A 27,830-nucleotide genomic window follows, 5' to 3' on the forward strand; every position below is an offset into this window, starting at 1 on the left:
CCTACTGAGTAGGTACTTGGACTAGGCTCCGGGCCACACACACCTACTTACTTAGTATTAAGGTAGTTAGTACTCAGTACTCAGCACTCAGCACTCAGTAAGTAGTTCCCTTTCCACAACCGTGGCATCGTGGATACCACCAACTGCCGTTCATCCTGCATTGGCAGGGATGTGGCTACTTTAGATTGCCAAAAGAGTGCGGTTACAGATAACAGATTACCATCAACAGCACATCCATCTTGATAAGAATCCGTTTTGCTGGCAGGCACGCTAGTCATGTCGTCAACGAATCCGCGTGCTTACATTCATTCATGCACGTTTGCAGTACCGAAACTCCCTACAATCAAAAGACTTGACTCGAGTATATTCAGAGATTCAGCAACTTTTAGGACCCTACTCTTCCTTTCAGCCAGCTGTCTTGGATGCTATTCTTCTTTTCCCCGGAAAATTGCAAAAACGCCACTCATCAGCCAACATGAACCACAATCGTCAAATCTTGTCCCTGCAGACCAGCCACGCATCTTTGATAAATGGGACCGGCTCGTTCAGTTCTCAATATTTAGGAAGCAGCGCTGCCTTCTACCTCCTCGGCGTGGAATGAGCGCAAAATTGAATCCGTGTCATCAATCGCCAAAGGACGAATATCTGCCAGCTGCTTAATCTTGGCGGTGCTGTGTAATCTGTCAGTACTTTATGCTTGGCTCAGTGACGAGACGCGGCAACATACACTTGCTTGACTTGGTCGTCCGTCATCTTGAGACCGAGCTGATCGACACGCGACTTGACAGCATTCCAGCCGGTGATTCGGCTGGTAATCGACACGTAACGGCTCAGACCAAAGTCTTCGGGGTTAATGATCTCGTACGTCGAAGGGTTGTTGAGGATGGCCTTCGCGTGAATACCTGCCTTGTGTGTAAAGGCGCAGAAGCCGGTGACGGGGTTGTTGAAGGGAATATTCTAAAATCAAAAGTTGGCAAGAATCCACCTCACAAGCACGGGGTAGATGGCTTACAATTTGTACGGCGTCGGCAACTAGCGTCTCGAGAGCCTTCAGCTCCTTGAGCTTATACTTGGACTTGACGTAGTCGGGCGCGGTAACAACCATGCGCGCCATGAAAGCACCGAGGGGGGTGATACCATTGCGCTCGCCTAGCGCCACGTTAGTGTCACATTTTGCATCGCGTTCCGTCGTCTGCGTGCTGTAACTAACCAATTCCGAGAACCGAGGTATCAATATGAGTGGCACCGGCCTCCAAGGCGGCGTGAGCGTTGGCAACAGCGCATCCTGAAAATGTCAGCGTAACGACTCATCCCCAATCTGAACAGCGCAACATACCAGTATCATCGTGGAAATGAGTCTCGATATCGCAGTGTACGACACCTGCACGCTCGATTAGTAACTCGATCAAACCTGCGCGACATCTCCACGTGATTGACTACTCACCGCGTAGGGTGCGCACGAGTTCGTATACCATTCTTGGTGTGGCTCCGCCGCTATAGAGTCTGGTTAGAATGATACGGTTCTGGCATGATACGACAAGAAGCCATGGGCTTAGTGTAAGGCACTTACACAGTGTCGGCAATACCAACGCGGTGGACGCCGGCACCGTCGACGGCCTTGTACAGGGACAGCAGATCGACGAGGTCGGAGCGGAAAGAGTCCTCGGACGAGAATCGGACCTGAACACCCTCGCTATAGAAAAAGCGCATGTCAGCATGGGAACCCGGTGAAGCGTAGTAGTATCGCAGCTACGGCCAAACATACCCCTTGAGGTACTCGATAACTTCGAGAGCAGTCTTCTGAATGTATGCCATGCTCTTGCCATGAGAGAATTCACGCAGAAAGCTGGAAGTGCCGATAACAAGATCGACACCGTCGACACCGGTACTGTGGAGTGTTGTTAGACTTGATCAAATATCCCACCTCCGCCGCGGGAGCAACAAACAACTCACGCTACAGCAGCCTTGGCATCGTCCATGTTGCAGCGAACATCTGGAAGCGAAAAAAAGAAAAGAAAAAAAAGTCAGATAGATTGTATCGAGAACAATGACCTGTGAGCATCACATACGGGTAAGAATCTTGGCCTGCGGCAGAGGTTAAGCGTGTTAGCGAGATCGGAGGCAACGTGCATGGGTGAGCTGGGGTGCACATACCTTAAGGCCGAGGCTGCAGATGGTCTTGCAGTCCTTGAACGACTGCTCCGAGGCGACGGGGGAGGTCAACTCGATAAAATCGACGCCGAAAGAGTCGAGAGCCTTGGCACTATTTTGGGACAAGGAATTCTAGTTAGCAGCGGCGCGCAGACAAGGTATTATTCGGGTCGTCGAGAGACACAAAGTGGCGGACTCGGCGGGGCAATATTTTGGTGGTGTGTGGTGTGGTGGTGGCAGCATACATCTTGACCTTGGTCTCGGTGTCGAAGAAGGCATTGGCAAACTGCTCACCCTCGCGCAGGGTGGACTCGATAATCTTGAAGTTTCCGACGTTGGAGAGGTAGTCCTGGACCGACTGGTAGGGGGAGCTGGCGGTGCGATTTTGGACAGGATGGGCGTTGCCGTTTGTGCCATTGGCGGGAGTGCCATTGGCATCAGAGCCTGCGCTGCAGCCTCCGCACATGGTTGCGAGATGTGATGTGTGTAAGAGAGAGAGAGAGGGAGAGGGAGAGGAGTAGAGAGGATTAGAGAGGAGTAGATAATGTAAAATTCGAGAAGAATATATCGATTGGGTATGGGTCGCTGAGGAAGGAAAAAAGTTCAAAGGAAAGTGAAATTATTCGAGCTTCTTGTTAACAAGTTTTTTTTTTAGCCTTTGGCTTGCTTGTATGGCAGAGGGGGAGGGGCGCTTGATATAGCGGGGACTAGCATTGCAGCAGAAAAACCTACAACCAGTCAAATTGTGCAACGGCCAGTCCGATCGCCGGAGTTTGTATGATTCAATTCATCACTTCACAAGCCAATCCCTTGTTCGGGATACGTCAGAGGTCACGTGATGCTCCATAACGCCATCATCAAGCCTCTTGGCCCCTCGGCGCGGCGGCGCAACAGCTTAGTTTACCTACTACTTTTCATATTACCTACCTGATTCAATTAATAAATAGACTTTGCAAGACCTATCATTATGCGTTTGGTGTTTTTTTGCAGCGCCATGCAGGCTGTGGCAGGGTGGCAGTGGCAGTGTAACAGGGGTGTCCCCGCCAGAGCAATTTCTGTGCTCGCCGATGAACTGGCCAGGACCAATTTCGAGCCGACGAGTGTGACTCTGCCTTTTGCTCCATCTCGCCGGTTCTGGCTCCGACCAGCGTACTCATAATAGTAAATGCACGTTCACCTTTTCGAGTCAAGTCAGCCGGCCCCCTTCCATTCAACCACTTACAAACTTACTCAATGGCCCTTCCCCGCGTTGTTTCTGCATTACGAGTAATGTTGAGCTATCCACCCTTTTTCCAGCTTGCCCAACCACGCCACTTTTCACACCACACCCATGACATTCATCCATCACCTGAAGAGACTCGGGAACCAGCTGGCAAATGGCTGCGAGCTGGGTGCCTCCCGATGCTGGCTCTGAACTACCAAGTAGATTGCTGCAGACGCTAGCCCCTCCAGCTAACAAGCCGCCTCCCGTCTCCCGCCTCTTGCGGCGCTGCAACGTCCCACGGCATTTCCCTGCCGGAGGAGGCTCACGTTGCGTGCGAGATGCAGCTCTCCGCCATTCGTCAAGTGTATACCCCGTGCGTGCAACCGTAGATCGACCTCGGGGTCTCTGGCCTCTTGGCGCAGAAAACGACATCGTTGTAGGGTCCGTGAGCACTCGATTCGCCGTCAACGTACTCCGGGCCTCCCCGGTTTTCCCTTCCCCGGTTATCGCGGCAGGTAAGTAGCTGTCCTAGGGTATCCCAGCTGGGATCTGCCTGACTGCATGTCGTGCCGCATCACAACGTGCTGCGTGTGTCCAGCGGCTGAGGCGATGGTGCAGACGTCAGCTTCAATGACGTGAATCTTTTCGGGGCCAGAATCGGCAACAACATGAAATGCGCCGGTCGCAGGATCATCGTGCTGCATATGCCGAGAGGACTGAACACTGCCGTGAGTTCGCCCGTTGATGTATGAGCTAAGTAGGCACCACGCAACCTGCCCTTTCGAGAAGCCAGCCGGACCCCTATAAAGCCACCCTGAACACCCCATTGCATGCGCGCGATGAGGTGAAAACAGTGACGGAGCAAAGAAACGCACCAATCGACATGGCGAGCTTATAATATACACCTGCAGGATGACCGCAGGCGATGTTACCGTGCGGATGACTCTAGTCTCTATTCAACTGTCCTACGAGCAACAAGTAAAGATATGCTTATGTGGCGCGCCTCGCCAACCACGGGAGGGGGCCAGGCCACGGCAGCCAGCTGCAGGTGTCCTATTAATAAATGATATAGCACCCAGCTGGCGTCGAGCTGTGAAGCTGTGAAACAAGTGTGCATTAAACTTATTAAATCCACAAGACAAATTCCCTTTCGGCATGGGCATGATTCGCAACTGTGCTGGGCTATACTTAGGGATGGCTTTCCTTGATTTTTTGGCGTCCAAGTATCCACAGCAACAGAATGGGCCGAGCCCAAGAAGAACACACAAGTCAGCGTCCCAAGAGAAGAGGGGGAAAACTAAAGAGACAAGAGAGATATGATTTAGAGAAAAAAACCAAGCACTCGTTCTCGAGCAGACTAACAGAAACTCTCTGCACCGCTCCATCGCTACCTCTGGCTTGCCGATCTAGATCTGTAGTCAAAACTCAAAGCACAACCTACTAAGTATCTAGGTGTGCAAAACAAGACCACTGTCCGCAAGAATTTGTGTTACAGAATTAGCCGCGCGAAACAGGAAATGGACAAGTCACAGCCAGTGGAATGTATCCGGGCCGCAAGGGGCCGTGACAGGGGGCCTTGTTAGTTAGGCCCTGAGGTACCTGTTGGGCCTGCTCTGAACCCCTGAGACAACTCGAACCAACGTCATAGTCTGTCTGATGGTCCCTCGTAATTGGAAAAACTAGAGAGGGAGCTCCTTGTCCTGGACGACGAGGGCTGCGCCGCGCTCTCACGGCCAAGACTTGCATCTTCTGTGACAAGCCTTTACTCGACGTCTCTTTGACTTTCCGTCATTACTACTCTCGACATACTGCCATCTGAGGCAGATGCAGACTACGAACGCGGTCTTTTAACCAGGGTTGATATACTTTGCCATCCCATGGCCAACTGCACCAATGCGCCATCCGAGGCGCCCAGTGATGCTGGCGTTGCTGGCGCAGGGGTATGCTGCACCCCCTTCCCCTTCTTCTCGAGCTAGGCGAGAGATTGTGTGTGTGTGTGTGAGCGAGAGAGAGAGAGAGAGAGAGAGAGAGAGAGCGAAAGAAGAATGAATGAATGAATAAATGGAGAGAACATGACTGACCCGTATTACTTTTTTTTCTTGTCTGCATCTAGATCCTTCTCTCCTTCATGATCACCGCCGTCGTCTCTCTCGCCCTCTCCGCCAGCGTCGTGGCCGCCGAGATCCGCGGGCGGCCCGCCGCCGTCCGGCGCAAGCTCCTCAACGGGTACAGCGACTCGCAGATCGTGCAGGGCATCGGCATCCAGTCGGTCGGGCTGGCCAAGATGCACTCGCTGGTGCCGTACCACTTCTTCCTCATCTGGATGCTGTCGCTGCTGTCCATGGCCACGCACAACGCGACGCTGCTGGCCCTCGCCCGCGACTACCGCCGCGACTGGGTCCTGCGCTGGCTGCGCCAGCTGCTCATGCTCGTCAACTTTGCCCTCTCGTGCGTGTCGGGCGTCTTCGTCATGCAGGTCGTCGCCCGCGGCATGTCGCGCTCCACGCTGCCCGTCGCCTGCGTCTGGGACGGCGCGGCGTCCTTTGGCAAGCCGCCCGGCGCCGCCGGCATCCCGTCGTACGTCGGCACCATTGCCGTCATCGTCGGCAACGGCGTCGTCTTCGCCATGGCCACCTGGTACATGCACAGCCGCGCGCAGCGCTGGTACAAGACGGTCCAGGTCGGCGGCCTGCTCGTCTTGACGGCCGTCGCCGTCGGCGCGGCCGTCCGCGTCGTGCTGCTGTCCTCGGCCTTTGGCCGGCCCTCGGTGCCCCTCGCCGACGAGGGCGAGAAGCAGTGGAGCTTCGGCCAGCTGCTGTCCATGCTGCTGCTCGCCCTGCCGCTCATCTCGGCCGTCGAGCTCTACAGGGGCGACATCCAGACGGCGCCACCGGTCGATGACGACAGGCAGCCGCTGTGCGCCGGCGAGCTGCAGCCGCGTCCGGGTAACAAATTTCAGCCGAACCCGTTCTTCGGCTCCGATACAAACTTGTTTAAGAAGTGAAGCTGCAGGTGTGGAGAAGAGATGGGTTGTGAGTTCTGATTTGCCAACCCAGCTTGGGGGAGGGGGAGGGGATGGATTGACAGTCAAGCATGACTGAAATCACTACTAATAGGGGATGTACTACTGTATTTCTCTGCAGAGGCGTTTGAGGACATGATCACAAGAACAGCGATGGTCTTTGTTTCTCCTCTCCTCTCTCTACAAGAATAACATCCAATCAGGATTTCTATTTCCAGCACCTGTACAGTTCTGGCTTCCATCTGAGTCCCAACCGAGACGTATTTGATAATCTGCATGACATACTGCGTCACTTCTGCCTTGCAAGGTGTGATTGCCTCATGCCAGCATCATATGCCCTCTTTTGTCGGTCTTGGGTGCAGCGACCTGTGGCCTTCACATGTAGGCAGGTCGATCTTCCTCTACAAGATACGTTGGCACTTGAGCAGCCCATTTCGGCATACTTCCGTGTATCCTGTGACTCCATGACGGCAGTCGCGGCCTCGCCAAGGGTCTCAAACGAAAAAAAAGGCCGAGAGACAGTGCAGAGCCTCTTCTAGCCCAGGACCACCACGAGACCGAATATGCGGTGTCCGGAGAGGGTCTTGTGCATGCGGATGGGGAGAAGAGAAAAGTATTCTCCGACCAGTGGCATGCAAGGCGCGCCTAGCTCCAGATGAAGCCCGCCGCATGCCAGTCTCAAGTACCATTTCCGTCGCTGCTTTTATTATAAAACCAGTCTAGAATGTCTTATCGTGGATAACCAATGGGATATGACATGGAGGTGGTGAAGGGTTGGACATGTAACTAATGCATGTACTAAACAATGACTAGTGATGAATTGGTATATTTATTTATATTTGTTATATTTTCATCATGATTCTTTTTTATCGTCAGAATCATCCCTGTGTATCTTGATGTCTCGTTTATAGCACAATACATTTGGATGGCAAACCACATGGTCCTTCTCTGGGCTCTTTTTGTTGCTTCGTAGCCTCCTGTGTAGGCGCAGCAGCTGTTGTAGGGTGGCTTGGCTTGGCTGCTGGCACTTTCTCCTTGGTCTCGCTACCATGTATTCAAGCTCCCTTGACGGCGTTGTAGAAGGCCTCGCCCTGGATGGTGGCAATCTCGAGCTCCTTGGCCGATGGCTGGCGGGAGCCGTCGCCGGCGGAGAAGGTACCGGCACCCCAGGGAGAACCACCATGAACCTCGCTCAGGTCAGCCAGCTGGGCAAACGACTTGGCGTAGCCGAGAGGAACATATTGGATGCCGTGGTGGGCGAGCGTAGACAGGGCAGCGAGAGCGGTGGACTCCTGGCCACCGCCGAGGGTGCCGGTGGAAATGAAGAGGCCAGCCTTCTTGCCCCAGTAGCCCCCAGAGGACCAGATCTGACCAGTCTTGTCCCAGAAAGTCTGCATCGCCACATGTTAGCTCTCCTGTTTTCCGAGGTCGGCGCAAAATCGTGAGAATGTGTCCTACCTTCCACTGGGCGGGGAAGTTGCCGTAACGGGTAGGGATTCCGAGCAGGAAGCCGTCGTACTCGAGAAGCTGCTTGGGGTCTTCGAGGACCGTGACGTCCGTAGGCTTGGGCGGCGCGTGCATCTTGTCGAGGACGTCCTGGGGCAGGGTCTCGGGGATCTGGAAGAGGTCGGCGGTGCCGCCAGCCTTTTCGATGCCCTTCTTCTCGGCATCAGCCAGCTGCTTGATGTGGCCGTACATCGAGTACTGAGACCGGCGTTAGCGAGGTGAATCATGACGGCTGAGCCGTTGAGCGTGGATTCTGAGGTCTGGGTAGGAGGCGAGTAGCTTTCCGAGCTATAGAGAGGGTCGAATGGGAAAGAGGGGCAGCGAGGGGTAGCTAGACGTCCTAACAGCCGCTCGACAAGGCAGGGCAACGTACGTAGACAATCGCAATCTTGACCATTTTGGCGGCTTTGCTCTGAAAGAGTAGGATGAAAGGGTTGTTGAAGAGAAATATAAGATAGTTTTACACAGAACTTTGAAGTGAGAATGGAAGAAGGAGGGAGCAAGCTGTAGCATCAGCAAGGAGAGGGTGGGGGAGCTCTTATACTTTTGGCAAAGCAAACTGGGCAGCTTGGCAGCCTACCTGTAGGTGCTACTAAGTAACAAGGCAGCCGAATGCAGCCAATCTCAGCCTACTATGGAAGCTTCTGTTTTTGGGACGATCGGGTTACCCATCTCCACCCTGTTGCACCATTTGTGATGATTGCTAAGAAGGTTAGGTAGGCTCAGATGGCGTTGCCTCGAGTTACCCTTACATACCAAAAACACCCCAAGTAAGGCGGGGCAGCAAGCTACAGAGAGGTGTCGCTTCTGTAACGTACCTACATACTACAGGGGCTAATAAAGCTTTGCTGCAATGACCGATGCAGGCTGAGAAATAATTTCTAACAGTCCCCGAGTTCACCGCACTATACCACGCAACGGCCCCAATGAATGTCGTATGGCACTCGTTTGTTGCTTTGCTTTATCACAGATTACATGAATCTGACCAACCGGATCCCCCCACTTGCATCTACTTATGAGGTAGCTTTGAATTTGGCGAGGCAAGAAAGTACACCATACATGTCACCGTGGTGGGGTTTAGTGGGGTTTCGAGGTACCAGCCACTGTACTGGTAGGCCAGCAGGCTGTGTAGTTTCTCGGTGAGCGCCGAGTACCAAGGTACTTACTTACTCACTAAATTAATGAGGGGGAGGACAAGGAGGAGCAAGAGTGACATGAACAAGCAATTTGTGAGCACCGAGAGAAGCTTAGCTAACGCTTGCATAAGCTTCGCGCCATCGAATCGCAGTGATCGGACGTGGCAATACAATGGGTCATCGTATTCACTTGGGATGCATGGGCAATTCATAAGACGTCCCTATTCCATGGCACGGAATCCATTCTCAGGGTTCTTTCTCTTCTTCTTGCCTATGTAGATGGTCGATAATGTAACAAAACTTAACTACCCTGTAAAACGCTGGTCCATTTGAATCAAAAGAATCGCTCAATTATCCAATGACAAAAATCGAATCGCCGATACCAAAAATCCCATACATTGTTCACGTTATCTTTATGCATTCGCATCAATTTGGATGTCGGTCAATCACAATCTGTGGCACCGGTCCGGTAAAGCTACCAGACCGCTGCGATCGGCTCGCATCCGCGGGCGCTTGCAGCTCGCCAGGGTGCGACCCCAGGCTGCTGGTGCTGCTGCCCTCGGTATAGCCCGGCGGTAAGCCGGTTACCGGGTGTGACCCCGTTGACGGTGACGCCGCCTCGTCGTAGCCTGGTGGTGGCCGGTCCTCCCCGCCAAAGTCCAGCGGTACCTCGACCAGGTCCGGGCTGGAGCCCGCCAGCGGCGAGTCGCCGCCGCTGCCGCCGCCGCCGCCGCCGCCACTACCGCCATTGGCCGCTGACGGGCCAGGCGTCGAGTTCTCGCGCGAGTACGCCGGCGAGGGCGGCCCGCTGTCGGCGCTCATAAACGAGGTCACGCTCCTGTTGCGGTGATGCAGCGATTCCGGCTGGGCCTCGCCGATGCTCGCCGCGTCGGCCAGCAGACCCATCCGCTCGCTGTCGTTGCTGCTCGCCCGCACGCGGCTGCCGTCGTGGCGGGCAACGCCCAGGTCGCCGTAGGAGACGGTCGACACGGAGCGCACGCGCTGGCCCTGCGCGCGCGTGGCATCCTGGCGGAGCTCGCTGATCGTCTCGTTGCTGGCCAGGATCTGCTCCCGGGCGATGCGGGAGCGTTGCCGTATGTCGGCCAACGCCGCCCGGTCGTTGCGCGCGCGTGCCTCCTCGCGCTCGACCCGTCGCTGTTCCCGCTCCACGATTTGCTGGCGACGTAGGTTTCGTATTTGGTAGAGCGCCTCCATCTCTTCGTCTCGTAGCGTCTCCTCCTGCTCCTCCGTCGGAAGGTCGACGATGACATCGACGCCGTCCCGGTCGCCCGCGCGGCCCAGCACCTGTTCGTTGTTCGACGCCTCGGGCCGGTAGGCCGGCAGCGTCATGACGGACCGCACCGACGTGTGGCGGTCTACGCTGCTGCCGGCTGCTGTCTGTGCCGGCTGCGGTGCCGTAACGTTGGTCGCGGCCGAGGTGGCGAGCTCCGTCGTGTCCGCCGTCGTTGTCGATTCGTAGCCTTGTGTGCGCGATTTTTGACGGGCTTGTCGTTTGGAGTAGTATGTCATCAAAGAGACAACGACGGCAACGACGGCGAAGAGGCCGAAGAAGCCACCCACGGCGATCTGGACGTTTTGCTCTGGTCAGTGCTCTGCTCGTGCGCCCAGCCTGCAATTGCGGACAGGCAATGCTCTCCTCCGCACAAGGGAGCGTCGCCGTCAAGGTAAAGTAGACCACGTACCGCCGCGCTAGACACATCTCGCCGGACCAACTCTCGGGCGTGGATCAGGCCCTCCGCGTAAGCCGTTGCATCACGCGGGGGCCGAGCCGGTAAGTGCATGATGGTTTGCTGCTCGCAGTTGTCGGTCCCAGTGCTCGAACCTTGCTTCAACAGGACGATGGCAGTCTCAATCCGCTGTCAAAAATACAAGAATCAATAATGATGATGGTGACGAAAGTGTGTTGCAACGGCAAATCATCATCAGCCACACAAATGCACACCGCACACGCGCCAAGGCGTTACTCGCTCCCAATGAGGCTGGAGGCAAACTGAGCTCGTCGGTGCCCACTGAGGGAGGCTGAGCATCAGCCCAGGCTTGGTACCTATAACTACGGCGCAGGACCCTTGATTATTCCAGCCAAGATACGGGCCTGCATCAGGCCACGTAAAATTGAGGTATGAAGAGCATTCAACTATCAAGCGCTCAAAACCTAGGCAGTTTTTGGCATTCAATGGGCACAACGCCTGGTGAAAGCAAAACACGCATGGCCAACGGCGTTTTACAGGTTGCAACGGCCGCACGTCCAACCTAAGTATTTAGTGGCGATAGCGCTTGCAGCCCACCTGGTCTGGCCGCCACAGCCTAGCCCCATGTTAGGCTAATTCTTCAATTTGGAATCGGCATTTATTATTAGTTAACCAAGGCCAGTGTAAACTGCGGTTGGCGCAATGTTCTGATTTCTTTCTTCTCTCTTAATCGCCCGAACTTGCTTGGCAAACGTCCACCATGTTCAGCTGAGGTGACCGCCACCTAGCTAAGCGAAGTGACATATGCCGATACACATATCCAAGTTATAATTGAGTCCTTGTTGTTCTACAAATTCACTGTTGTTATTTGTAAAACAAACGAGAAGAAAAGGGCAAAAAAAAAAGAAGAAAGCTCCTTAGCGCGCCATCATTTGCATTCTCCGTCGTAAACCCGGTATAACACGGCTCCCGCTTTCATCCTTGTAGTGTTGAAACAGCGCACGCCTCATGAGTCCCCTCGGTGCGCGTCTCCCTGTAAACAGTTCAAACTGCGCAAAGCCCTGTTCCGGCAGCAGGTCAAGGCCATCCATAGCAACCCATCCCCTGGAGGCCGCCGCCCTGGCTTGTTGCAACAGCGGCGTGTCCAGCGTCTTGTATCCGAGCTCAAAGACGACGCCTCCGGTCGGGCTCATCAGCCAAGACCCCGGCGCGGTGAAGTTTGGCGCTGGTTCGTTGCCGATTCGATGCGTAGGTATGCACGATATGAGAATTGTCGGGGCTCGATAGTCTGCCGGCCATGGCTCGTCGAGCGTGGCCAGGATGTGGAATCTGACTTCGGTCCCGTTGATGAGGAGATCCGTGTCTCTTTCAAACAGATTGTGAAAGTGCGCCACCACTTTTTCTGCGTTTCTCGTCGTGCGATTGTATATCACGATGTTACGCACGCCCATCTGCAGCATCGCATACACCGCTGCCCGCGCCATCCCACCAGCGCCAATCACCAGACCACATGTGCTTGACCGCACGGCATTCGCAGGCGACAGCCCGCTCTGAATACAGGCCTTGATTCCAACCCAATCTGTATTTTCACCGTAAAATGCCCGTATCTCACCGGTACGATTCATGTTGTTGAAAAATGTTGCATCTGTTGGCACGGAGCCGTCGTCATTCAGATGTCGAATCGGGATCAGTGTATTGACTGCTCCAATTGCACGAGCGTGGCGGCTCAGATAGTCTGTGATCGTTATCACCTCGACTTTGAAGGGTAGGCCTATTGATGCTCCGCCAAAACAAGGATCTCGAATTAGACTTTGGATACCGCTCAGAGAGCTGGCCGAGTACGGTCGGTACTCATGAGGAATCCCATATCCTACTAGTGCTGAGCTGTGCATGATGGGTGACATGCTGTAGTCAACATTGGCTCCAAAGACATACAACTTCATTGGCTCGTAGACAAAGGCTGCGAACAGGGCTTTCGTGGCTAACATGGGAGTAATTGCTGAGTTACCGACATTTTCGCGCAGTTCTTCAGGCATACGACCGGCCGAGGCCACCGTAAGAAGGGAGTTGAAGCATGCCGAAGTTCGACCTAGCGATCCCGAATTATACGCGGCAACTGGTATTCCTCGTCCTGGAAGCGTAGCGGGCGTTGTCCGGAACTGTGCCACTTCGACGTTATCACGTAGCGAAGACGCAGGACGAGTGAATCGAACACTATCACAACACACATCAACAGCTTTACCGTACAAGGCCTTCCAGTAATGGCCAGTCCACATCTCTGAGGCCGCAGGCATTTCTCGACAACCAATTACCTTCGAGCGCCTTCGCCCTTTGAGAAGTGACCGTAGATCGTCACTTTCTAGACGCAAGTCCACTGTGACCATCTCTGGCGCAAGCTTGAATATATGAGCAACCAAACCCATATAATCCTTCCAAGTAGCCGCATCAGCAGCTTCCTGAACTCGGAGATGGCAAATTATTGGCAACACGGTGGTCCTTCGAACAATTCCTACCGCTCTTGTAATGTCGGCTGCGAGAGCCGAGTTTGCAGCGTTCCAATTCTTGGTGTCGTCGATGTCAATAGTCACCTCTACAGCATCAGCTCCAGCAACAGCGTCGTCAATGTCGAATTTTCTTGCCAATATGTGGGTAATGGAAAGCGGTACGGCGTACGTAAATTGACGCTCTTCAAGGGGTATAGATGCCAGTGGAAACGCCGAGTCAACGAAAGGAATAGTGCCAACGGGGTATAATAACGACAAAAACTTTGTAAAGTGCTTCTCTGCGTGCTTCAAAGCCAGTGATGGGATGAATACATCATCAGGTCGTAAAATCTCCACTGTGTGCGGCGGCTGCTCGGTGACGTTGAAGAACTCGAGATTGGTACACGTGCGAAAGAATATTGTGCCAACTGCAATCAGACTTTCAACCTTTTGGTCGTTGTCTAATTTCAGGTGCGCTTTGATTGCCGCTGCATCACGCACAATGTGTACAACTGGGTTGGTGCTAGCAAACTCTTGCAACAACGCCTGAATATGGCGGCCCATCCATGAGCAGACGAGGATGCGACCGGTCGGATTCTTCGTCAGCGAACTTTGCAGTATTTCCGCTTGTCGCACTTGGCAGTCTTCAGTGCCATGCAGTCTTCTGTAAGAAGACGTGGTGACCTTATGGGAGCGTTGAAACGCAGCTTCGAGATCCACGACGCTTCTGCTCAACGCGGTAGACGCAATGACAGCAAGTGTAGACTTGCCACTCCCACGCACACCAACAAGCACAAGTGTTGCATCGTGGTGGAAGTCGGGCGCTGTCTTGGAGAGGGGCCCGACGTCTGGCGACGCGGATCGGTTTGGCGGGATGGCTGAGCTCTTTTGCCGATAGTGTACCACGCCATAGCTGGTTTGGCTTCTTCCAACAGCATCATTCTCCGTCAGTGAGACAAATGGCCGTTTGACACCTGCCATTGTCATGATGGCCTGCACTGGCTCATGACTGTGGTCGGGCTTGAGAATATGTTCGACTTGAAGCACACGGCCTCATTCTCAATGGTATGGTGCAGAATCGTTTTGGGGGGCATCGAATCTTCAGCCGATGTGCGGAGGAGGCGGTAGGTCGACTGCTGGATAAGCCTTTACCCGGCGGTTGTTTCCCCGCATAATTTACCCCAGGATTTCCCCACGTTTCCCACAACGGCTAATGTAGCATTACGAATCTTCAGCCAGGATGAACGCAGCAGAAAAATTTCCGGCTCGTCACCATCTGTTCATTTTTATCAATTGACAACAGCACTGTGGTGAATTACTCTGTCATGCCAGAATTTGGTTATCTTGTGCAGGCATATTCCCATTGGCTGACCGCATGCCAGCCATCATCACCAGCACGGGAGGATGCCCCGGCGCGCGAGAGGTCTTGCAGCGGAGGAAGATATGAAAATACGAGAGGCTTCTCATCAACCAAAGAGGCAACGCGTATCCCTTGCCTGTGATGCTTGCAGGACCGCTCGAGAGAGATGTGATGGTGAACGGCCACAATGCGGCACTTGCGCAGCTGTAAATCGAGCCTGCTCCTATACACCCGCACTGAGGAAGCGAGGCATCAAAACAGGGTACTTGAGAGCCGTAGAGCTTTCTCTTGCCTGGGTATTCTCTCGAGCGCCCGAAGCCGAAGAAGCTCTTCATCGCCTCTTCACCGAAAACAAAGGAACCGCCGCGAATCAAATATTTATCTCCAAGGGGAAGACGAGCGATCGACTTTACAAAAAATGGAGTAACAGCCTTATATATGCCGACATCGACAAGATTCTTTCCCAAGATAGACCTGCTCTTGCTGATACATCAGCGGATGAGTCAAACTCCGAATCCTCACCCGCAGGAGCTGACCACGATGCTGGCAGGCCCGCCGATGGATTAGCTTCTATACCGCACTTCGCCAAGCCCGCAAGTCCACCATCGCCGGTCTCACGCCCAGCGCCGGATTCAGCAGCACAACTTATAAAATATCCCAGGCTACCTGCTTCTTGGCGCCGCTTGGTGGACATTTACTTCACTTATACCCACTGTTGGTTACCCGTGGTCCAGCAAGAGGAGGTCTATTATGCGGCCATGTTATATACTTCCGAAGGCCTGCAAATAACTGCTGGCAGCGATCCATATGCCATGGCATGCCATGCTCAACTTTGGGCCATTTTGGCTATTTCCTCATTTCAGGATATGAAACCCGAGTCTTCATTACAAGAACAATCGGGGCTCTCACAAGAAGCGTACAATTTCGCTCAAAGTCTCATACCAAACGATGACTCCAATCATGAACGTCCGATGATCTGTACACTGCTGATTCATGCACTGATACTCATGGGAAAGGGCAACGGAATGTCAGCGTGGCTCATCATCGGTCGCGCAGCGCGATTGGTCTTGTTGACAGAACATGATTTGGGCGTAGGCGGTAGTATTGAACGCCGTGTGCTAGCGAGGTGCCCAGCCCTGGCAGCATGCTGTGTTCTTGACACTTTACTTTCTATTTGCCTGGGAAAACCGGCGCAGTTAGTGCTGAATATCGATACCACAGATCAGTCAGCATTATTGTCCTTTGATCCCGAGACCGCAGGCCCTTGGCGGCCTCTGCCTGGTTTCGGTTCAGCTTCCGAGACACAACCCGCCACCAGCTACCCGTCCCTCGCGTTATATCAGCTTCTTGAGTTTAGTCTAAGAACAGGGGGCAAGACATTCTCTAACAGGGCCTTGGATACCCGAGAGTGTCGCGGGAACAATGGCAGTCTGATACATTCCCTACATCCGAAGTTGCTGTTCTGCAGCTCTCTTAACATTGGAGCATCAATGCCGCGTATTCCCTCCGCGCTACTACTTCAAGTGGCATTTCTGGCAAGCTCTATTCTCGTCTCAGGATATCGTGCATCTCTTCTCTTCACATTATTAGAGATAATAGAGCTTAGCCTTGAGTATTTTGGAGAGGGTGGAACGCCTCCTCTGCTGCCATACTTTATGAAGTCAATAGAAAAGCACATTGACTTTGAGGATATGCGCCCTAGCGATCGCACGAAATGGTCGCTTTTACTACAGAGACTGAGAGCGCCATGGCAGAACGATCAGTTTGTTGAGAATGGAGATCCTCTCCGGAATAACATCACGGATACTGAACGGTTGCCCGCGTCGAGCACATTCTCAGGCAGCTATGGGTCTCGTGTAAGGGTCGACGACAACGAGCAACTTTCCAGGGAGCAACCATTCTCTACAGACTACCACGATAATTTTACAAACACTTATTCCATGGGCGGTCACTCTGTGCAAACAACGGGCATTGGACAGTCGCCCTCCATTCAGGCACCAAGCGTCCACTTACAAGTCTCGCCACACCCCTTGCTACCAGAATCAGCACTCACTACTTGTCCGCCTATCGATTACGATGCAATGTTAGACGAGCTTGGATCCATCGATTATACGGATAATGTTGAGCTTGATGCGCAATTTATGGCAAATCTCGGGTTTGCGCCCGGATGTAGGACGCCTGATAGCGTCAGCGACTTGGCAGGCTGAGTATCTGCACAAAGCGCTAGATTTTGCCAGGCCTTGATATAATATTAAAGATACCATACGATATCTAGACATTGCTGAAAAAGAAGAAAACAGTTCTAATTTCATGCATTTATAAAACACCTAAATCCTCAAATTCTACGGCCCTCGCCCCTTCTCTACTTTCGGCTCTATCCGGCTTCTATCAATATTCCGGATCTGCCTTCAATCCGGGGACGGGTAGAACTCCGGCATTCCAGTTGCCGGTGGCGGGGGTAAACTCGGGATGAAGGGTTTCCCTTTATACATACGTATTCTTCTGTACTTGGGACCTGGGGCACTAACGGCACTTTACCAAGCTGGCCAGCCATTACAAACCCAAGTGCGCCATAGGCTGAGCCGGGTAAGTCTTTACCCATCATGTTGGCCGTGGCCCACCATTGGAACGCCACAAAGTTGCGATGTACCGAACAGCCATTCGGGGATTCATCTTACCCCAGAGACAGGAGTCTAGCTCAAAAAAACGCCACCGTCAAACTGCGGCGCTTGTTCATTGCACGAGCCATGTTCTCATCAGGGAGTATATATCTCTGCCGGACCAAAAGGCGTCTCCAGATTTCTGGTTCATCATCGTGGTTATGAAAAACTCGACCAGATATTTTCTCCACCATCATGACGATCCTCGCGCTGAAAGAAGATCGCCCGACACCAAAGGCCGTGTACAACTGGCGCGTCTACGTGTGTGCTGCGACGGCCTCCTTTGCGTCGTGCATGATTGGCTATGATTCGGCCTTTATTGGCACGACGCTGGCGCTGCCGTCCTTTGTGGACGAGTTCAAGTTTGCCGAGTACTCGACCTCGCGCCTGGCCCTCCTCAAGCAGAACATCGTGTCCGTGTACCAGGCGGGCGCCTTTTTCGGCAGTCTGGCCGCCTACTACTCCAGCTACGCCCTCGGTCGCCGCAAGACACTATTCCTCTTCGCCCTAGTCTTTACCCTGGGCGCTGGCATGATGCTCGGCGCCAATGCGCAGCGCGGCCTGGGGCTCATCCTCGCCGGCCGTGTGTTGGCGGGCTTTGGCATCGGCGGATGCTCCAACATGACGCCCATCTACATCTCGGAGCTCGCCCCGCCGGCAGTGCGCGGTCGGTTGGTGGGCATCTACGAGCTCGGCTGGCAGATTGGCGGGCTCGTCGGCTTCTGGATCAACTATGGCGTGAATAAGACGCTCGCACCCAGCCACTCGCAGTGGCTGATCCCTTTCGCGGTTCAGCTCATCCCAGCTGGACTGCTTCTTATTGGAACCATCTTTATCCCGGAGTCGCCGCGTTGGCTGTTCTCCAAGGGCAGGCGAGAGGAGGCTATAACCGGTTTGTGCTGGATGAGAAAACTAGAGCCGACTGACAGGTATATACGCGAGGAAATTGCCTTCATCGACGAGGAGCTTGAACGGTTCATTGCGGAAGTTGGGCAGGGATTCTGGCGGCCGTTCAAAGCCTTGAAGGAGAGGAGGATACAGTGGAGATTTGCGATCAGCACACTCCTTTTCATGTTCCAAAATGGTGGGAAAATATTCGCAATCATTACACTGAAGTACATGCTAATTATTCACTAGCTTCTGGTATCAACGCAATCAACTATTACAGCCCTACGGTCTTCAAAACCCTGGGTATCACCGGAGCCAACACCGGCTTCCTCACAACCGGCATTTTTGGTGTAGTCAAAACAGTTCTTACCATTGTTTGGTTATTGTTCCTCATTGACCATCTGGGCCGGCGCACCCTCCTCATGGTAGGCAGCATCGGTGGCTCATTGTGCATGTGGTTTATTGGTGGCTACATCAAGATCGCCGGTGCCAGCACCAGCGCTGCTGCACAAGGCGGCAGCTTATCCTCGGGAGGCATTGCCGCCATCTTCTTCTTCTACCTCTGGACAGCCTTTTACACTCCATCGTGGAACGGCACCCCGTGGGTGCTCTGCTCCGAAATGTTCGACCAGAACACGCGCTCCCTGGGTCAGGCCAACGCCTCCGCCAACAATTGGCTGTGGAACTTTATGATTGCGCGCTTCACCGAGCAAATGTTCAACGCCTGGGGCTACGGAGTGTACTTTTTCTTCGCGTCGCTCATGCTCGTCTCCTGCGTATTTGTTTACTTGTGCGTGCCCGAGACCAAGTCGATCCCGCTCGAAGCCATGGACCGGCTATTTCGTGAGAAGCCGGTGTGGCGCGCGCACGGCAAGGTCATGGCAGACCTTCGCCAGCAAGACCAGGAGCTTGATCCTACTGCCGACATTGTAGGACCTGAAAAAGCGCACAGCGAGGAAGTTGAGTAACATTGCCGCTGGGTTAGGAAAGGTATATAGCCAAACGATTATATTCCATCACGTCAAAGCTGCTGCACGCAATTGTACGGGAGTGAACCAGTGAAACCGAAGCATTATATAGAGCTTGAAGCTATTTGAATCAACACCCCATCTACCATTTCTGCGGTGACGATACCTCGAAAGCGATTTGTAGGTCTCGACAGTCGACCGGCCCGGTGTTGATTTTCCTACTGTTTCAAAACCTCTAATTCCCCAAAAGTAATTTTGTCAATACTATTCAAACCTATAATATGCTGTCATAGCAGAACGCTTGGGGCATCTCATTTCAAGTCGTTTCGGATCCACGGTAAATGCAAAGCACAGGATGTTGTCGGGTAGTTGAGAGAGTGCACCACGAAGAAAATTTGTAGAGCATTTATCTGAGTAGTAGTTGTATGACCCTGGTTTTACAGTTTTGAGGCTAGACGTTGTGCAACCCGTGCGTCAATTGCTTTGCGCACCTTAGCGACAGGCAGCTCGGCGACGCTTTTGCCAGTCCAGTATCTATCCTGCTCCAAGCCCTGCCAGATCATCGCCTCCGTGCCAAGAATGACTTGCCAGCCCTGCGCCTCCGAAAGCGCCGCCAGCCTCGTAAACGGCGTCGGATTGTAGCACATGTCCAGCACGGCACCTCTCCGTCCCGGCCGTGTTAGCAACGCGTCCGTGATGTGTCGCGCCTGGTGCTCTCCCGCCGTCTGCGGCTCCTTATCCGGAACGCAGGCGACGATCGCGCCGGGGAGTTCAAGTCTTTGGGCTTCCTCCGTGGTGGCAACCTGCAGCAGATCGGCGCCGTAGCCTCGGGCGGCGCAGTCACTCATCATGGCCTGCACCTCGGCGGCGTCTCTGTTGACCAGGTAGATGGTCGTCACTTGCATCCACTTGCGCAGCGCGTAGATGGCGCTCCTGGCAGCACCGCCGCCGCCAATTACGAGGGCTGGACGGTTGTGGAAGACGGACGCGGGCGTGGCGACGCTGTAGTAAAAGGAGTCACGGATACCAATCACGTCGGTATTGGTACCACAGAGGAGGCGCTGACCATCCTTGCCCTGGCGCAGAAACACTGTGTTGCAGGCGCCGACATCACGACATTCCTCCGTCATATCATCCAAGTGCGGCAGTATCGCAACTTTGTTTGGCATTGTTATAGCGGCACCTGGTGGTATGGGTGCTCAATGTTAGCTACCACACTAGTTGCATCACAGCGACAACTAAACAGCACATACCATAGAAACGAGGGTGCTGCGCGAGCTCAAGAAACTGGCCTATGTCTGCAGAGTCAAGCCGCAGCTGTGCCCATTTCAGGCCGAGGTCTTCATAGATGATCTGGTGAAGATATGGTGACCAAGAGTGTTGAATGTGTTGGCCAAATAGATATCCATGGCGATTCAATGGAGCAGCGTCCAGATCAACCCCTCTTTCTTGTGTGGCTGGCATCATGAAGTGAGACTTTGCAGTATTCAAATTGATTCTTAGCTGAGCCATCTATAAATTGTCGTTTCCTTCGGACAGTCAGGGTTATTCGATTGTCCAGACCTTGAGTCTGGGAGATGACTAACCACGAAACGGGAATGGTTTGTGGCGTTGCCAACGCATTTTGAGATGGGAGCTACTTATTAGCCAGAGAGCAAAAAGTAAATCCAACAACAGTGGTGGAGTCCACCTTTCTGCTGTTGGATAAACGCTTTCCCCGTCTTGACCGGCTAATCGCATTCTTGACCGCCATCGGACACAGCTCTAGTAGTACGATCCTGGCTGCTAATGACGTGTGCGTATCTGTATGGTCTAGAAATCTGCCGTAAATGAAGTTACGTTCTTCCCCAGGTCAGGTGCCGATGCCGTGTCGATCCGAGGTGTTGCGATGTAAGATTGATGGGCGAGATTACCCACTAACGCTCAGCCGCTCGCGTGATTACGCCTTCAAAGGTAATCGGACTAACATGCCACCCGATCCTACAGTGCTCGCAGGAAGCAGACAAAGCTATACTTTAAACTGATATATTCGTGAGAATTCTTCTTCTTCATTATTGTAGCATGCAAGACAACACTATACTGCGAAATCATGGCCTGCAAACCGAGTATATGCACAATGTCCCTGGGTAGAGCATTCGCAGGGCACTCACTAGAATACAAACTCGACATGGCTCAAAAATACGGGTTCAAAGGTATCGAACTGTTTTATGAGGATCTCCAGCACATCGCCACGTCCCTGCCGGGTCAAAGTTCAACAGCAAATCTGCTGACAGCCGCTGGCCAAGTACGACGTTGGTGCGACAGGCGTAATCTGGAGATTATATGCCTCCAGCCATTTATGCACTTTGGAGGACTCTCTGATCGCGAAAAACATAAACAGAATCTCACCATTATTGCGCTTTGGACTGATATAGCCGTCACGCTCGGAACTGATTTGATTCTGTTTCCCAGTTCCTTTCTGTCTGCCACCCAACTCGCAAACGACTTGTCTATTCTCATCAAAGACTTTCAAGATGCTGCAGATATTGGTCTAAAACGAACACCCGCAATTCGCTTCGCTTTCGAAGCCTTGTGCTGGGGTACGCAAGTGAACACATGGGAAGACAGCTGGAAGATTGTGTCTGCCGTCAACAGACCTAATTTCGGCATATGCTTGGATACGTTCAACATCGCTGGCCACGTTTTCGCTGAACCGGCCGTATTGGGTGGTCTCAGCATGAACGCGGATGCGAACCTTGAATATTCGATGGCGCGACTCATGTCGCAGATCGACATCTCAAAGGTCTTTCTTGTACAACTGGCTGACGCTGAGAGGCTGAAAAAGCCGCTGGACGAGGGCCATGTCTTTTACAACGCGGAACAGCCGTCGAGAATGAGTTGGTCTCGCAACTGCCGCTTGTTTTATGGCGAGGACCACCTTGGCGGATATTTGCCAATCAAGAGAATCTTACAGACTGTGGTTCATGGACTGGGGTATCGAGGTTGGATGAGTTTTGAGGTATTCCACCGAAGACTTTTAGAAGGGGATGACGCGATACCAGAGCAGTTTGCCGCTAGGGCATCAAGGTCTTGGGCTGAACTTGTTCGCGACTTATCGCTGGAACCTAAAAAGTCGCGGCTGGATTTTGGACAGAGGGAGGAACGCGCTGTGCTCTAATGTGCCTATGCAAGATTATAATAAATATGTATTCTGAAAACTCAGATACTCTATAGATGTGCCTTCTTATTTGGTAGCTTGATGTGCTTGGCCGCAAACTCGACCGCTGCCGTATAGCCAAACACTCCCAGGCCACAAATCACAGCCTCGGCCTTGTCGCTGAAATAGCTCCTCCTCCTGAATTCCTCTCTGGCGTGTACATTGGAAATGTGCAGCTCTAAAAAGGGTAGGTCGGTGCCCAACAGAGCATCGCGTATAGCGACACTTGTATGGGTGTAAGCACCAGGGTTGATTATGACAATGTCGACAATTTCCCGGGCGGCATGTAGCCGGTCCACTATGGCGCCCTCGTGGTTTGACTGAAATGCCTCGATTTCGGCGTCGAGGGATTTCGCTTGGGATTTTGCTTGCGCAATGACGTCGTTAAGCGTGGTAGTACCGTACAGGTGCGGCTCTCGGGTGCCAAGAAGATTCAAGTTGGGGCCATTGATGATTAGGATTTGTCGTGGCATTGTGATTTCAGCGTAAAAGGTGTTCTTATGAGCTGTACCAACTTTCACAAGAGAACAAGTCATCTACGATTAGTTGCTTGTAATATACAACATGCAGCAGCCAATCCATGCGAACAACGTCCTCGGTGGCGTAGGTTGCTTGGATAAAGACTTATCCGAAGCACTCTCTTGGGGGAAGGAGTTTTAAACCGGCTGCTGAGCTTTTCCGGTGGTATTTCGCCGCGAATATCGTGTTTACAACCCAGTTCCAAGACTTTCTAGGGAGCGTCGCGTTTTGAGGTGAAGTGCAGCTTCGAAATACTACGCAAGTTTCTTTCTACGAGGGTTGCACAATATTTGCAACCCTACAGGTCGCGATTTCTGTATTTGCATGCAATCAAACGCCTTCTTGGATAATTTTCAACGTATTGCAACATTTCATAGCTTCACAAACAGTTAAATCTCAGTTTGCGTTGTTCATCCTTAGGTCAATGAGGGCGAGAAGGGCGTGAGGCCAATACGGTGTCATACACATGCACCGCTTTCCCATGGATTTTGTCCAGTACATCCGCGAAAATCAGATTATTAAATAGCGCATACTCATAATTAGCCGAATTTCTTCTCGAATCTCTTCAGCATCCCGGTCACTCCATTCTCCAGTTTCCCTGCTTTCTGCTCCAGTTTGCCTTTCGTCTCCTTCTTTGGCTGGTACGCTTGCTGCTTCGCGCTCATTTCCACTTCGGTCGGCCGATATACCTGCTGGTGAATTGAGTAGTCGAGCCCTCCATTTTGCGCCGGTGTCGGGTTACTGTAGCTGTAGTTGGAGTAGCCGCCGAGCGGTGGTGGTGGCGAGGCTGTGGCATTGGCGGCGGGCGGTGTCGATTGAGTTTGTGCCGGTGGCGGGGCCGGCGGCGGCGACTGTGCCGCGCTGGGAGGGGGGGCGAAACTCGGCGGTCCGGGGATAGTGGCACCGAACGCGCTATTCAGACCGGGAGAGGCCAGACCAGCATGCACGGGCATCGTCTGCGCTCGGTGAATGCCGGGCTGCTGGGGCGGGCCACCGAAAGAAGGTGGCACCATTCGCGGGCTAGCCATGCCGCTGGGGGGGAATCCCGGGCTCGCAACCCCGGGAGGGAATTGGGAATGAGGGTAGGCTGGTGTGAACGGCTGTCCTTGGTAGTCGTAAGCAACAGCGACAGCGAGAGGGTTGAGAGGATCCTCGTCCGGCGGCGGCGTCTTTTCGCGATGGGTCACAGCCTCTGGCGCCACTGGCGCAGCAGGATTATACGCCATGGGAGCAAAGTTAGTCGGTGCTTTGGTTTGCTGCTGTTGCTGCTGTTGCTGCTGCGGTTGCATGTGAGGTGGCATCGGAGGCGGGGGCGGCAAGTTGTCCATGGACAGCCCCGTGCTCGCGCTCGACGGAACGGCAGCGCCGTTCTGCTGTGTCGAAGTGGCCGAGTGCTGTCGCTCGGCGTACTGCGGATCGGAAATCGCGACATTCTCCAGGTTTTGTACTACTGCGCTGACGGCACCAGGCTGGACGATGACAGGCTCATCCAGGACCTCGACCAGCGCTGGTGGCAGAACCCTTCGCACGCCGTTGACAAACTGCAACGCATCCTTGTCGGTCCAAAAGTAAATGTCGAGGGAATGTAGTTTGTAGTGGTACTTGTTCGCGTTGCTGGGATCGTAGGTTGGGAGGTGCCACTCGTCTTGGGGGACGTTCTCGGCGACGGTCAACGAGACCATGCAGTGCTGCTTGTAGGAATACCGGACATGAGTCTGGTCCAAAACTGATGTTCCAGGCTTGCAGTCAGCCGGCGTATTACCAAGTTCGGGGCATCGGGGGCTGGCGACTTACAGCCATCAAAGGCGTCTTGGTCTTCAGTGCCGGCGTGGTTCGCGATCTCAATGCGACAACGACGCTCGTGTGCGTTTTCAAATAGATACACATAAGAACCTTTGTCGAAGCGATGGTGTCGCGGCTTTACCTCCTCGCCGCCATAAAAGTAGTGAATGTCGCCGAAGCTGGAGCACGCTGGTTAGCTGCTGCGTATCAAGTTGCGACAAAAAGGCAGCGTACAGAGTGGCTACAATTTCTTCCCCCTCTCTGGCAGCCATCTTTGCGACAGTTCAAGGTAGTAATATGTGCTTTGTTCAATTCTCAATACTCGGAATTTGAATGATAACGGCGCGGTCGCGCAGGCGATCTGTGGCCAAGCTTGAGGGTAGAAGGAAGTGCAGGTCGTGCAGTTTCAGAAAGGTGTCGACGTCGTTAGTGTCACCGCTAGAAATAAGCATCATCGTTCCATGTCCAGGCCGGCAATCAATTTATATATGTACGACAGGGTCGCAGCAGTCCGCTCGCATTGGCGTTGACCTGGGCGCTTAAATGCATTTTGGAGGGGTCGTTTGGTCCAATAAGAAATAAACGATGGAGTGAGGCCAAGAAGATCCTAGCACTGTGGTGGGGTAGCTTTGAGGGGTCCCACCACGGCAGCTGGGCCATGAGAGGTGTCAACTGTGTAAGTTCGCCAAGTCCTCAATTTATTATTACTGCCGAGTACAGATAACTTTTTACGATCTTCCAAGTGCGCAAAAATTCCCGGAGGTACTGAGTTCGCGGCAGTAGCAACACTGTACAAGGAAGCTGTTGCGGCGCAACAGTGCCCGGGGCGCTGTCGAAAGCCCCTCTGGCCCCCTAGGTACCTTTTTACTGGTAGTGCATCCTTGGGCAGCTGGCTGCTGACCCAAGACAGTGCTCCAGTGGTTAGGTAGGTGCCCACGTGACAGCGCGTGTTTATCGTGGAGCGCTGATTGAACACCGGGCTTAATCCAAGACTTTACGTGTTGCTGCCTCAAAACTCGCGACGAGGCGTGATGGAAAAATGCATTATGATTCCAGAGACGTTTTGCGCGCCAACCACTACAAATTAAGTCGAAATGACGTCGCCTGAGGAACTGCCGAGAGACGCTGTGGTTGATGATATTTTGAACGACGCGGGCGAGGTGGACGACGTCAAGGTGGCAGACGCCCTCGGTGTAGCTCAAGATGACGACGAGTTCAAGACGCTAAAATACCATCTCCTCGGTCCATCTTTGACCAAGGCTGGGCAGGATTCCGTTGACCAGAATAAGGTATACCCAGCCCCCACTGCGAACAGATGCGTAGAGTCTTACAGCATGGCCAGGTATCGGAAATCATATACAACGCTTCAAAAGGCTCCAAGTTCTTCAACAGAGAAGAAGAGCGCGACAAGATTCTGACGCAGAAGATTGAGCGCATTTTGCGGCGCAAAAAGGAACTGGACAAATTGGATTTGACCCACGAGCGTGCGAGCGCCGATCGCCTCATTGCTGAGCTCGAAGTGTCTCGCGATTTGACCCAACACATTGTTCACATTGACTGCGATGCCTTCTACGCCGCTGTTGAGCAGCTCGACCGGCCCGAGCTCAAGGACCTCCCATTTGCTGTCGGAGGCGGCGTACTCACAACATGTAATTACCACGCCCGCGAATTCGGCTGCCGGTCCGGCATGGCTGGCTTTGTCGCAAAGAAGCTGTGCCCGCAGCTCGTCCTCATCAAACCCAACTTCACAAAGTATACCGCCAAAGGCAAGGAGGTACGGGAAGTGCTGGCCGACTACGACGCACGGTTCGAGAGCGCAAGTATCGACGAGGCATACTTGAATATCACCGAGTACTGCGTCACCCACGAGATGGATCCCGCGGAAGTCGTGGAGCAGCTGCGCAAGGAGGTACATGAAAAGACGAATATTACTGTCTCTGCAGGCATTGCGGCCAATTCGAGGTTGGCAAAGATTTGCTCCAATCTCAACAAGCCCAACGGACAATACGTCCTGCCTCGGGAGAGAAACGAGATTGTCGCGTTCATGCGTGATTTACCCACACGGAAAGTTCCCGGCATCGGTCGCGTTCTGGAGCGCGAGCTTCTCGAAGTCGGCATAAAGAACTGCGGCGACATATACAAACACCGGCAGTACCTCCATCGACTATTTGGTGATAAGACGTTTGAATTTCTGATGGGATGCTATCTTGGGCTGGGGCGGACGCGAATCCAGCCTGCGGAAGAATACGAACGCAAAAGCGTTGGCACCGAAAGCACATTTCGCGAAATGTCGGATCCGATACAACTCCGCGAGAAATTACGGTCTACGGCGGAGGACTTGGAGGGAGATATGAAGCGAGCCGAGTGCAAAGGGCGCACACTCTGCATCAAAATCAAGCTACACACTTTCGAAGTGTACACGCGCCAGATTGTGACGCCGCGCGCAGTCTACCTTGCGGATGATCTGTACAACTTTTCACTTCCGATGCTTGCCAAGCTGGAGCAGGAGATGCCCGGCATGAGGTTGCGACTGATGGGTCTGCGATGCACCAATCTTGTGAGCACTAAAAAGCCTGACACTATGGCTTTCTTCGGCTTCAAGATGAAACGGTCTGACGAGGCTGCACTGTCTGATTCGGCACGAGTCAAGCACAAGACGACCGACTTTCTTGCCGGAGCCGAAGTCGGATTTGAGAATCCGTGTGAAGATGAGGATGCTATCGGAGAAGGCCGTGAAGGTGACGACGGCGGGCAAGACCAGCAACGAAGGCATGGCAAGGAAATCGTGCCCAACCCGACCAAGCAGCCTGTGCCTGAAGAAGAGTGGTGGCATTGCCCTATATGTATGCGTCCGCAGGCAGCGAATGAGCGGCAGTTCAACGAGCACATTGACCTGTGCCTCTCGAGGCAGACGATCCGTGATGCGGTGCAGTCAGATGGCGTCGGGGCTGGGGGCAGCACTGCAAGCACCCCAGCTAATAAGCGGCCGCAAGGACTGCCGGAGAAGAGGAGAGGCGCTTCCAGCAAAACTAGCATTAGCGACCCGCGGCAAAAGAAGCTGCGTTTCGGATAGATGAGCATATAATGAAGCATAGGATGTAAATAAATGTCAACGTTCTTCATTCCAGATTTGCGTGGGTGGCCCAAGACATGCAGTGCGGGATCTCAGTGGGGCACACTGCGGATTCAGAGTCCCGATGCGATGGAGGATGCGCAAGAAGATGCTTTGTATTTGTTCGCTGTCTT

General features: G+C 53.4%; 11 protein-coding genes across 11 annotated transcripts; 4 read left to right on the forward strand and 7 right to left on the reverse strand.

Annotated features, from left to right (window-relative positions):
* Positions 1–559: 559 nt before the first annotated feature.
* Positions 560–2,617, reverse strand: V2A60_000418 (homocitrate synthase; the record flags this gene model as incomplete). Its single annotated transcript, XM_083251789.1, has 12 exons — positions 560–671; positions 728–957; positions 1,013–1,149; positions 1,211–1,285; positions 1,337–1,381; positions 1,445–1,494; positions 1,571–1,693; positions 1,766–1,888; positions 1,954–1,993; positions 2,070–2,085; positions 2,155–2,263; positions 2,397–2,617. The coding sequence occupies 12 exons, from the start codon at positions 2,615–2,617 to the stop codon at positions 560–562; spliced, it is 1,281 nt and encodes a 426-aa protein (XP_083107915.1).
* A 2,866-nt stretch (positions 2,618–5,483) lies between these two features.
* On the forward strand, positions 5,484–6,359 carry V2A60_000419 (uncharacterized protein; the record flags this gene model as incomplete). Its single annotated transcript, XM_083251790.1, has 1 exon — positions 5,484–6,359. One exon carries the CDS (start codon positions 5,484–5,486, stop codon positions 6,357–6,359), a length of 876 nt encoding a protein of 291 aa, XP_083107916.1.
* A 1,073-nt stretch (positions 6,360–7,432) lies between these two features.
* Positions 7,433–8,280, reverse strand: V2A60_000420 (flavo protein-like protein; the record flags this gene model as incomplete). Its single annotated transcript, XM_083251791.1, has 3 exons — positions 7,433–7,768; positions 7,836–8,081; positions 8,257–8,280. The coding sequence occupies 3 exons, from the start codon at positions 8,278–8,280 to the stop codon at positions 7,433–7,435; spliced, it is 606 nt and encodes a 201-aa protein (XP_083107917.1).
* Positions 8,281–9,445: 1,165 nt separating this feature from the next.
* On the reverse strand, positions 9,446–10,821 carry V2A60_000421 (uncharacterized protein; the record flags this gene model as incomplete). Its single annotated transcript, XM_083251792.1, has 2 exons — positions 9,446–10,606; positions 10,723–10,821. 2 exons carry the CDS (start codon positions 10,819–10,821, stop codon positions 9,446–9,448), a joined length of 1,260 nt encoding a protein of 419 aa, XP_083107918.1.
* Positions 10,822–11,645: 824 nt separating this feature from the next.
* On the reverse strand, positions 11,646–14,198 carry V2A60_000422 (type I 3-dehydroquinase-domain-containing protein; the record flags this gene model as incomplete). The annotated part of the gene is made up of 1 exon (XM_083251793.1): positions 11,646–14,198. One exon carries the CDS (start codon positions 14,196–14,198, stop codon positions 11,646–11,648), a length of 2,553 nt encoding a protein of 850 aa, XP_083107919.1.
* A 3,228-nt stretch (positions 14,199–17,426) lies between these two features.
* Positions 17,427–19,087, forward strand: V2A60_000423 (general substrate transporter; the record flags this gene model as incomplete). Its single annotated transcript, XM_083251794.1, has 2 exons — positions 17,427–18,315; positions 18,369–19,087. The coding sequence occupies 2 exons, from the start codon at positions 17,427–17,429 to the stop codon at positions 19,085–19,087; spliced, it is 1,608 nt and encodes a 535-aa protein (XP_083107920.1).
* A 437-nt stretch (positions 19,088–19,524) lies between these two features.
* V2A60_000424 (uncharacterized protein) lies at positions 19,525–20,551 on the reverse strand (the record flags this gene model as incomplete). The annotated part of the gene is made up of 2 exons (XM_083251795.1): positions 19,525–20,270; positions 20,341–20,551. 2 exons carry the CDS (start codon positions 20,549–20,551, stop codon positions 19,525–19,527), a joined length of 957 nt encoding a protein of 318 aa, XP_083107921.1.
* Positions 20,552–21,254: 703 nt separating this feature from the next.
* Positions 21,255–22,244, forward strand: V2A60_000425 (xylose isomerase-like protein; the record flags this gene model as incomplete). Its single annotated transcript, XM_083251796.1, has 1 exon — positions 21,255–22,244. One exon carries the CDS (start codon positions 21,255–21,257, stop codon positions 22,242–22,244), a length of 990 nt encoding a protein of 329 aa, XP_083107922.1.
* A 50-nt stretch (positions 22,245–22,294) lies between these two features.
* Positions 22,295–22,756, reverse strand: V2A60_000426 (Dehydroquinase; the record flags this gene model as incomplete). Its single annotated transcript, XM_083251797.1, has 1 exon — positions 22,295–22,756. The coding sequence occupies one exon, from the start codon at positions 22,754–22,756 to the stop codon at positions 22,295–22,297; it is 462 nt and encodes a 153-aa protein (XP_083107923.1).
* A 585-nt stretch (positions 22,757–23,341) lies between these two features.
* On the reverse strand, positions 23,342–24,856 carry V2A60_000427 (uncharacterized protein; the record flags this gene model as incomplete). Its single annotated transcript, XM_083251798.1, has 3 exons — positions 23,342–24,528; positions 24,597–24,763; positions 24,819–24,856. 3 exons carry the CDS (start codon positions 24,854–24,856, stop codon positions 23,342–23,344), a joined length of 1,392 nt encoding a protein of 463 aa, XP_083107924.1.
* Positions 24,857–25,678: 822 nt separating this feature from the next.
* On the forward strand, positions 25,679–27,657 carry V2A60_000428 (uncharacterized protein; the record flags this gene model as incomplete). The annotated part of the gene is made up of 2 exons (XM_083251799.1): positions 25,679–25,873; positions 25,927–27,657. 2 exons carry the CDS (start codon positions 25,679–25,681, stop codon positions 27,655–27,657), a joined length of 1,926 nt encoding a protein of 641 aa, XP_083107925.1.
* Between the last annotated feature and the right edge of the window lie 173 nt (positions 27,658–27,830).

This window comes from Cordyceps javanica, chromosome 1, assembly GCF_051103115.1.
Source record: "Cordyceps javanica chromosome 1, complete sequence".
Classification (NCBI taxonomy): Eukaryota; Fungi; Ascomycota; class Sordariomycetes; order Hypocreales; family Cordycipitaceae; genus Cordyceps; species Cordyceps javanica.